This window comes from Neophocaena asiaeorientalis, unplaced genomic scaffold (assembly GCF_003031525.2).
Source record: "Neophocaena asiaeorientalis asiaeorientalis breed wild unplaced genomic scaffold, Neophocaena_asiaeorientalis_V1.1 scaffold582, whole genome shotgun sequence".
In the NCBI taxonomy this organism is placed as follows: domain Eukaryota; kingdom Metazoa; phylum Chordata; class Mammalia; order Artiodactyla; family Phocoenidae; genus Neophocaena; species Neophocaena asiaeorientalis.
Window position 1 is genome coordinate 834,497 of NW_020172996.1, and position 11,192 is coordinate 845,688.

Here is an 11,192-nt window from a genome sequence, read left to right on the forward strand (position 1 = left end):
CAGGTTAGGAAGTACAGCATGGCTACTGAAAAGCTTCCTATGAACCTGGTACTCATAGGCAATCTGCAGACAAGGGCTGTTCAGATGTATGGCGTTCAAATTCCAGTTGATGACTCCCTCACAGAGCCTATTCAGTATGATGTATAACTAAGGAGACAGCTCATTTGCTGCTCTCCTCATTTGAAGGCCTTTTCTCCAGCATGAAATTTCTGGTGACAGATGAGGTTAGACTTTTGACTGAAAACTTTCCTACATTTGCTGTACTCATAAGGCCTATCTTGACTATGAAGTTTCTGGTTCTCAGTCAGAACAGACCTTTGACAGAAAACTTTTCCACATTTGCTGCACTTGTGAGGCCTTTCTGTGGTGTGAACATTTTGGTGTTGAGTAAGCTGGGTGTTTTGGCTAAAGAATTCTCCACATTTAGTGCACTCATGTGGTTTTTCTCTAGTGTGAACTCTGGTGCTTAATGAGAGTAGAGCTTTGGCTAAAACGTTTCCCACATTCACTGCACTCAAAAGGCTTCACTACAGTATGAATTCGCTGGTGCACAATAAGGTTGGAGCTCTGGCTAAACAACTTGCCACATTCACTGCACTTATAAGGCCTTTCTCCAGTGTGAATTCCCTGGTGCAGAACAAGTGTCAGTTGGTTGCTAAAAGCTTTCCCACATTCGTTGCATTCGTAAGGCCTCTCTCCAGTGCAGACTCTCTGGTGCTGAGCAAGTTTGTAGCTGTGGCAGAAGAATTTCCCACATTCACTGCACTCATAAGGTCTTTCTCCACTGTGAATTCGCTGATGCTGAACAAATGCGGGTTTGTTGCTGAAAGGTCTCCCACATTCACTGCACTTATAAGGCCTTGTGCCCCTGTGAACTCGCCGGTGTGTAATAAGGTTGTAGTTGGAGGTAAAGAATTTTCCACATATACTGCATTTATAAGGCTGTGAGGCAGTGTGAATTCTCTGGTGCACAATAAGGCTGGAGTTTTGAGTAAAGAATTTCCCACATACACTGCACTCATAAGGCCTTTCTCCAGTGTGAATTCGCTGGTGCTGAACAGCTGTGAGTTTGTAGCTAAAAGCTTTCCCACATTCATTGCACTCATGGCTTTTCTCCAGTGTGGAGTCTCAGGTGCTGAATAAGTTTGTGTTTATAACTGAAGATTTTCCCACATTCACTGCATTCATAAGGCCATTCTCCAGTGTGGACTTGCTGGTGCTGAACAAGTGAGTTTTTGCAGCTGAAGGTTTTCTCACATTCCCTGCACTCATAAGGCCTCTTTCCAGTGTGGAAACTCTAATGCTGAGCAAGTGAGTGTTTCTGGCTGAAGGTTTTCCCACATTCACTGAACTTATAGTGCCTTTGTCCATTGTGAAAGGCCTCCACACACTTGGTGTCCTTTTGTGCAGTGACCTGGTGCTGGAGAAGGCCCAAGCTACCAGGGAAATCCTTCCCAGGCTCCTGGAATGAGAAAGACTTCTTGGTTGCATGGACTGTGCAGCTCTTCATAAACTCCTTATCCGTGTCTCTTCTAAAGAGTTTCTCTCTACTGTGTTGGTGAAATTTTACACTTGCCCCACAAAAGTTCTAGTTAGGGTTTGTTCCCAGCTCTTCAGCTAAATGCACACCACCTTCTAATTCCAGACTACCTATCTCCCAGGGACAGCCCTTCTGGGTGGACAGGTTTGTCTTTGAAGTATTTATTTGTGGCACTTCTACAAATCATTTTGCTCAGAACGTGTCTCCTTGACCTCTACTCCATATCAACAACCTGAAAGCAGAGAAATACGGGTGAACTTCATACAGATTTTGGTAGAAGGGGGAAGCCCCATCACAAATATGTGTCTGACATGCCAAGGAAAAAATCCTTGGGACGGTTTTCAGGACAAGGGAGTTGGGGTCTGATTAGGAAAGGGCCTCTGTGCAGGACTGGGCCTCTCCACATCACAGAACAGGGAAGACTCACCAAGCAAAAGACCCAATGATGGTGGCAGTGCACACAGAAATGAGGTACACAGTCAATGGCTTTGGCTCCAAAACATTGTGGGGCACCAGACATGTTCCTGATGTAATTTGAACCCAGCCATATCATCACTTCCTCCCCCTGATGCCAATCACTGAAGCCAAGCCCACTTTGAGCTCTTCATGCTGTGGCTGGAGTCATGTCCACTCTGTCATGTACCCAGGGTTCACCTCCCAGCTCCAGCTGGACATAACATGGGACCTAGAAAATGCAAGTCCTAAGGAAAAGACATGACAGGTGAGTGGTCAGTACTGGCCCAGGGGTACAACCAATCCCAAAACAACCTCAGGAAAGAAAAATAATATCACAAAAAGAATCTCTGAGGAGGGTCTCACAGCAACAGCCAAGTGGATCCCACAAATAGTGACCACGTTGAGTCCCAACAATTCCTGGTACAGTCAGGGCCCAGGAAATGTCAGCTGGAAGGGGGCAGAACCTGGAGCACAGAGATGCATGCGTCTACAGAGTCAACTTAGCAGGGAGTGGCTGAGGCTAATGGAACCCACCGAACTATTTCCAAGTCTTATGACCCAGAAAACTTCAGAGCCTCTGGTACTGGGGATACTTCTGAAAGGAGGTAGTATACACTCACCCAGCCTTGGCACCTACAGAATGTATGACAGGGAAGCAGTAATAGAGATGTGCTCACTACCTAGCTGTGAAAAAACAGACTTGCCTTTGGGAAAAATGGGAAAGACAGAGACCTGCCCAGGATGCTGGGGTAGGTGGGAGGGCCTTACCCAATGATGCAACAAGTGCAAAAGTCTCCAGCATCATGCCATGGTACAGGAGTCTCTGGGCCTCACCAAGAAGCCTCCATTCCTCCTGGGAAAAGTACACAGCCATGTCCTCAAAGGTCACAGGGCCCTGTGATGATGGGGACAGATGTGTCCATAAGCAGCTTCTTTCCCCAGGACCCCATAAGGACACCTAATCCCAGCTCATATTCACTCTAGGCTCATCTTCCTCCCCAGTTCCCTGACTTAGAGGGCAGTGGTACCTAATAACTCTTCATGCTTCCTTGATCACTAGATCCAGCCTCAGCAACAAGAGGCAGGTGGACATCTAAGTCTGTGCTCCTGGTATGTAGGGCCCCCTCCCTCTCCTGCAAGATGACAGCCTGAGAGTCCCCAGGATAATGTCTCCCAGACACAAACACACTTAGGCCTATCCTTCTCTCTTAAACTCCTAGTACCTCGGGCAATTACTTCACACACCTTCCCCACATGCATATAACTCACTGGATAACTCCTCATACATCAGATCCCCATCGCCACAGTCTGGTCCATAAAATTGGTATGTCTCCTGTCTCCTCATATACCCTTCCTCACATGGCACTCAGAAAGTGCTTGCCAATGCAACAGGATCCCAGCATACCCCAAGTCTCCACTGGCAGCTCCCCAGCCGTTGACAGAAAAACCCTAAGTTCCACCAAAAAAGCCTGGTGAGTGCGTAGGAAGAGAAATAAGCACCAGCCTGACTTTGGTATCACTTTACCTCCATTTCTGCTTTCCCTCTGCATCAATTTCACGGCCACTCTCCCATGAAAACCTTGGCCACCTGCTGGACTTTCCCTTCCCCCTACCTTCCTGCTGATGACCACTACTTTTTCTTGTCTGTCTTTGTGAGAGCCCCCCTCTCCTCCCTTGTCACCTAATGCATCCTGAAGCCTCCCCCAGCACTCTAGATCTGAATGTTCAGCTGTCCACTTGTCTCTTATACTTGGGAGCCTCTGGAACATCTGGAACTCAACTTGGCTGAAATCCAATTCCTAATAGTCTCACTGAAACGGACTCCTACCACTGACTTCCCCATCTCAGTTGATGGCACTTCCACACTTCCAGATGCACAGGGAAAAATCTTTGGAGGCATCTGTGATTGCTCCACGTTAGAAAATCTGGTCAGACCCTACTTTAGAAACTTCTGCACACTACAGCCCAGGATAGCCTCTTAAGACCTAAGATCACTTCCCCTCCTGTTCCAAAAATTTCATGTCTGCCATCAATCTCAGAACAGAAACCTACCTTCTCAGGGTACCATTCTAGGCCTGACTCTTGCCCCCTTGCTCTCTGTTCCCGCCAGACATTAACTAACACATACAAGTCATAGAGCATTCCCAACTCAATCTCATCCCCAAGCTTTTGTACATACTAATCCCTGTACCTAAGACAACCTTTCACATCTCAGTCTACTGGCTGCCAAAAAATGGGAATCTCTCCATATAAGCTCTGGCCTGGACTTAGAAACCTGAGCGTAGGGCTCTCTAGGGTCTTGAGACACGAAGGCCAGGAAGAATGGCAGCAAAAGAGTTGCAGGACACGTGACACTCACCAGTGCATGGTCCATAAGTGGTTCTGCTGAATGTGGAGTCTGTGGGATGAGCAGGGCCATGTAACGTTAATTCCCATCTGTGATACAGATAAAAAAGAATATTAATGAGTGAACCATTTACTATTTCAGGCAAGACAAATGCTCAAGAAAAAATAAAGCATGTAAAACAGGACAGAAAATGTTATAGAGTTGTGCCATAAAATCATGTGCACATCTTAAGCTTTCCTGAAATGGGAAAAATGAGTACAAAGACTCTCTATGAGAGTCATGTCTGGTGTGTTTGAGCAGCATCCACGAGGTTAGTGTGACTGGAGCCTAGTGAGCCAGAAGAATAAGGGATTGTGATGGCGAGGAAATGGTTGTGGCAGGTCATAATGCACTATTATAGTCCTAAGTCACAAATATCAAAAATTAAGTCTCATTTTATGTACAGGTCTGTTTCTGACACTTCCATTTGATTCCCTTCTTCTGTTTCTCCCCTGGCAATAATAGATTCTTCTCTTCCCATAGCTTGTAGGTGGCCTTAACAAGTGGCCAACAGAAGTTCTTATACTTCCTTTACAAATTTTAATTTGGTTATATTAAAGATTATTGTTTTATACAAAATTCCAGCTTACATAATCCATAGATTAAATTCTGATTTGAAATTATCATAACATTATACAATAGAATTCCAGGATATGTACTTTTTATATCTATCCATATTCTTTGATATATCCATGCTTTATTCCATAAACGGTCAGAGAGATTTCTGTAATTTCCTACTAGTTTTTTTTCATCCTGTGATAGAGGACAGAACTACCATTTACTTGCTTCACACTGAAAATGAATCTGTGATAAAGGGGGTGTTGGAGTAATAGTGCTTGGCCTCCAGCAGTTCAGGATAACTGGACCTCACTTCCGACTCTTCAAACTTAGGAAAAGGAGATAAGCTAGGACATGACCGCTGTTCCATCCTCATTATAGAAAGATGGAAATATCTTCTTGAGTTCTTAACATCTTGCTAGGGATTCGAAGCATTGTAACTTTTTATCCTTACAATGATTTTCATTTTGTCCCCCTTAAAACAAAAATTTTAACAAGCTATCTTAATCATTTTCTCTTGCAACACCACCAAAGAAAGATGATTTTCCGGTAAAATAAATATTACTCGAAGAGTAAAATCACTTAGAAAAACCACCTAAGTGTGTGAATACTGTAAAAGTGTACATTTATGTAACGCATAAGTGTGTATCAAAATATAAAGATGGTATAGATGAAGAATAATTATAACAATTTCACTCAAAGAACTACGTTAAAGTTAGTAAGATGGCGTAAAACAAGACCAAAAAGTGGAAATGTTCGGGACTTCCCTGGCAACGCAGTGGTTAAGAATCTGCCTGCCAATGCAGAGGACACAGGTTCGAACCCTGGTCCAGGAAGATCCCATATGCCGCAGAGCAACTAAACCCGTGCGCCACAACTACTGAGCCCGCGCCTAGAGCCCATGCTCCGCAACAAGAGAAGCCACCGCAATAAGAAGCCCGCACGCCACAACTAAGAGTAGCCCCTGCAAGCCGCAAATAGAGAAAGCCCACGCGCATCAATGAAGACCCAATGCAGCCAAAAATAAATAATAAAAGCAATCATTAAGAAAAAAAAGTGGAAATGTTCAATTAAATACAATAATTTTAACATACATGCTAGACAAATACATGCTTTATATACCCCAGAACACATAGAGAATTTGTAAATACACCACTTTACTCATACTCATACATTGAGTACTATATACTCAATACTGCACAAAAAGGAAAAAGAATGGTCATTAAAAACATGGGTAAAGTCACACCATATTGTGCATATGAAGGAAAACATAATATGATTCCATTCATAAAAAGTCTTACAACAAGCGAGAGAAATTAAACTACAGTCGTCGAATATTTTCCACATAGTTGGCAAAACTATCAAGAAAGATGCTTACTTGAAACATCAGATAACACCTTAACCTTGGAGAAATGGAGATAATTGTTTTGGAAGGACCGCACAGGAGCCTTATGGGGTCCTATTGATATCGCATTTTTTGACCTGAGCGGAGAACACATATTAATTTTAAAGTGGCTTATTCATCTGCATGTGTAAGTTCTCTGCAATTTTTTTTCCCCACGCAGTTCATATTTCAAAATTGGGAAAACCAAGGTTTGGGGGGACAAATAAGCATAGGACACTCGTTAGAGAACCTCGATTTAGAACCAAAATACTGCAGAATAAGAGTTGGGGGAGGGCTCGGAGGGCGCAGGATTTACCTGGATTGGACCCATCAGCTCCGCCGCCAACAACGGAGTGTATGGGTGAATGAGGGTCCCGAGCACGGTGGCCCCTGTCCCGGCCCCGAGACAGAGTCAGGCTAGATGGCGCCCACGCCGAGCCCCAGACCCTCCTCAGATCAGCGGACACAGCAGCTTCCCGGCTGCCTAACCTCAGGCCGGCCAACGGTTCCGAAGCTCCCCACAAGTTAACAAGTTAGCTCCCTGAGTTAACAAAACGTCGCCCGCGGTCCACGCCGGAAGGCCCGCCCAGACGCCGTCTTCTAGAACGGAAGTGCTTCTCTCCTGCGGCTCAGTGCCTTCCGGGTAACGTAGTTCATAGCACCCCAGGCCCAGGCAAGGGGCGGTGCTCCCCGCTTCCTGGAAAGGTCCCGCCCCAACGCGAGAGTTGCGGAGTAGTACCCTGAGGCTCTGAGGTGGGCCAGGTTTTCAGGTTCTTAAAGGGGATATACCCAGATTTCAGTGGACTGTACTGTAGGTCCCAAGTTATGTACACTTTCTTACCACTTAGCCAGTTTCTGGAACATTTACAGATACCCCTTTGAAAGGGGCTTATCCACTCTACTTTGCTGAAGTCTCCCCCCGGTTCCAGTTAATCCAATCACTGTTTTTGTACAGAATATGTTACCCACCCTGGGCCTTGTTAAGTCTTACATGCATATACCTGCATGATTTTTCTCCTCAGGACACACAGCTCCTAGGTGGGTCTCAGGAGACAAATATCTGTCAATTATGCCATGGGACATCCACTAAATTCAAGGGCCTCATTTCACGGTACTGCCAAATACTGTTGTTGTAAGGAACGGCACCAAAAACGGAGGAGAGCTTAAACAAGCTTTATTTGGGTACGCTCCCGGGCGAGGTTCACTTGTCCGAGAGAAAGGGACCAGAGAAGTAGCGGCTGGGTGAGGGGTTGGGATTTCCAAACCACCTGCCCCAAGTGACTGTGGAACTACAAATAATCCTCACATCCAGGGCATGAGATCGTGGTGCAGGTGTCCTTCAGACTTTCCTAGGAGGCCTCAGGCAACAAGGAAATTAGGCCAAATCTACCCTGAGAGCTGTTGTTTGTCCTCATTCTATTTCCTTTGGAGCACACAAAGTTGAGAGCCCCAGAACTCTGTACTTATTATTCTGGTAGAACCCAATTCTATTCTCCCTCACAACATACAGTAAATAGAATCCCAAGAATAAAAGTAGCTTAAACAATAAGCCTTAGGGGAGGGATGGAGTAGGAGGTTGGGATTAGCAGATGTAAAAGCTTTTATATACAGAATGGATAAACAACAAGACCCTCTGTATAGCACAGAGAACTATATTCAATATCCTATGATAGAGCTTCCCTGGTGGCGCAGTGGTTGAGAGTCCGCCTGCCGATGCAGGGGACACAGGTTCATGCCCTGGTACGGGGAAATCCCACATGCTGCGGAGCAGCCAGGCCCGTGAGCCATGGCCGCTGAACCTGCGCGTCCGGGGTCTGTGCTCTGCAACAGGAGAGGCCACAACAGTGAGAGGCCTGCATACCGCAAAAAAAAAAGAATATTTTTAAAAATGTATATATACGTATAACTGAATCATTTTGCTGTACAGCAGTAATTAACGCAACATTGTAAATCAACTATACTTCAATTAAAAAAAAAAACTCAATAAGACCTTTGCTGCAAAAACCAGCAAGGTATAAAATGGATAACTAATAAGAACCTGCTGTATAAAAAAATAAAATAAAATTCAAACAAAACAAAATCCCAAAAAACCCAGCAAGGTAAGCCCGGAGTTCCTAGGGTAAGTAAAATGGAGGCTGGAAAAAAATCTGTCAAGAATATCAGGAGACAATCAATAACGACCCTGAACATGGGAAACCTCTGAAAACTGCCAACCGAAGCCAGATCCAGTCCTCTGTCCAAGCTGGGTGATGTCCACACCCAAACAAATCAAGTGGGGTATGAGTTCTCACCAAAGTGCTCAAATGGCTGGCAAATACTCTAGATAAAGCAAGAGAGCACAGCAATCTGTTCTCCCTGCTTTTTAACAAAATTGAGATTTTTTTTTTGACCACCTCCAACCCATGGCCCCTGCAGTGGAAGTGGGGAGCCCTAACCATTGGACAGCCAGGGAGTTCCCAAAATTGATATAATTAACATACAATATTTATTAGTTTCAGCTGTACAACATAATGATTCGGTATTTGTTTATATTGCAAAATGATCACCACAATAAGTCTACTTTATATTGTCCTCATAGTTACAAAAGTTTTTTATGTTGAGAACTTTTATGATTTACTCTCTTAGCAAGTTTCAAACTGGCAATACAGTATTATTAACTATAGTGACCAAACTCCCTTCCAGCTAATAGCGGGAGGGTAGCTTCTGTAATACACATGGGCAGTGACAGAACTCCATTGACGGCCCCAGGCAGGTCTGAAAGTGCAACAGAGTTCACCAAAGTTTCCCGCAAACTTGGCCCTTACCGTGAATCTCCCTAGTGAGGACGTCTGGATGTACGAGATGCAGTTTCTGGGGGATATCTCCCTCACAGGGGCTAATCTTCAGAGCTTTCATCTGTTATTATGTTAAAAAGCCAAGAGCACAGTGGCTGCACATGTAACGTCTTTCTCCAGTGTGAGCTTCCTGGTGCTGAATGGAGACGGACTAGTGGCTGAAGACTGTCCAACATCTGCTGTACTCATAATACCCTGCTGGGTGTGGAGTTGTTCTGTAAGATCAAAAGGTTCTTGATGGTGGAACACACAGAACAATGACACTGGGATACATGAAAGACAGAACTGTTTGTTACTTACAGCTCAGAATGAGGAAAGACGTTAGGGCAACACAGAGGGCTGTGTCCAGGGACAGGATGACAGCAACCTGGAGCTGTGGTGGGCAGTTTATGTGTGACAAGAGTGATGGGATTAGCTAGGTTTCATGAGCTGTCTGTGGACTGGCTATTTTGAATAATTGTATGGGTTCCAGAACATAGGGGCTATCACTGTCTGACACCTTGGTGTCTGGTAGTCTAGAGTATGAGAGCCTGATAAGAAAAGTGGTTGGGGATGTGGGCTTCATCAGCTGTTCTAGAAGGGGAACAGACAGTCCACTTGCTAGGGCTTCAAAACTGAGTCAAACCACTATTTAAAAACTTTAAACATATATATCAAAATGCTGTGATATTGACATAGACACACATAGCGGAGAAAGGAATGAAATAGAGAGCACAGAAACAAACCTTCACACACATGCTCAGATGTTTTAAAAGGGTGCAGAGACCATTCAAAGGGAAATGAGTTTTTCAGCAGATGGTGTTGAAAAAACTAGATATCCACACGCAAAAGAATGAAGTTGCACCTTTACCTAACATGATATATAAAAATGAACTCAAAATGAATGAAAGACCCAAATATTAGGACTTAAAAGTGTAATACTCTTAGAAGAAAACAGGAAAAAAGCTTCACGACACTGACAATAATTTCTTGGACGTGATACCAAAGACACTGGCAACAATAACAGAAATAAATTGGACTATACTGAAATTTAAAATTTCTGTGCAATAAAGGACTAAATGGAGAGAGTGAAAAGACAACCCTCAGAGTGGAAGAAAATATTTGCAAATTATTTATCTGTTAAGGAGTTACTACACAGAATATATAAAGAACTCCAACATCTAAATAACAACAACAATAAATAATAACCCCATTAAAAAATGGGGAAAGGATTGGAAGAGACATTTTCCCAAAGGCCAAATACAAACAGCCAACAAGCAGATGAAAAAAATGTTCAAAATCATTAAATGTAAATCAAAACCACAGTGAAATAATCACCTTGTGTCCCTGAAGATAGTGTTACAAAAATAAAACAACGAGAAGAAAATAAAAAGTGTTGCTGAGGGCGCAGAGAAATTGGAACCTTCAAGCTGCATTGGTGTAAAATGGTACAGCTACTATGGAAAACAGCCCTTCAGTTCCTCAAAAAATTTAAATATTGAATTACCACATGATGCAACAATTCTCATCTGGGAATATACCTAAAAAGGACTGAAAGCAGGGCCTCAAAGAAATACTTGTGCAATCATGCTTATAACAGCATTAGTGCAATAGGCAAATAGGGAAAGCAATCCAAGAGGCAACTGATGATGGGATACAGAAAAAGTAACATATACATAAAATGGAGTATTATTCACTCAAAAAGGAAGGAAATTCTGACACATGCTAGGAAGTGGTTGAACCTTGAGGACATTGTCTTCAGTGAAGTAGGCCAGCCACCAAAGGAGAAAAACTTTATGACTCTTATATAAGCTCCCCTGAGTGGACAAATTTATAGACTTAAATTAGAATAATTGTCAGGGGATAAGAAAGGGGGGATGAGGAGTTGCTATCTAATGTGTTTAGTTCCAGTTTTACAAGATGAAAAGACTTCTGAATATTTGCTTGCACAAAAGGTGAATGTATTATTACTGAAGAACTTACTCTTAAATATGGTTAAGATTGTAAATTCTATGTTACATGTATTTTACCACACTATAAAAAAAATTTTTAAAC

The 11,192-nt window shown here is 43.5% G+C and overlaps 1 protein-coding gene and 1 pseudogene across 1 annotated transcript; both read right to left on the reverse strand.

The window, feature by feature from the left end:
* Nucleotides 1–346: 346 nt before the first annotated feature.
* Nucleotides 347–1,371, reverse strand: LOC112398011 (zinc finger protein 304-like). Its single transcript, XM_024742372.1, has 2 exons — nucleotides 1,362–1,371; nucleotides 347–1,127 (listed from the first exon to the last, which is right to left on the reverse strand). Exons 1-2 carry the CDS (start codon nucleotides 1,369–1,371, stop codon nucleotides 448–450), a joined length of 690 nt encoding a protein of 229 aa, XP_024598140.1. The 3' UTR covers nucleotides 347–447.
* LOC112397984 (zinc finger protein 671-like) lies at nucleotides 1,120–6,829 on the reverse strand (annotated as a pseudogene).
* Nucleotides 6,830–11,192: the final 4,363 nt, after the last annotated feature.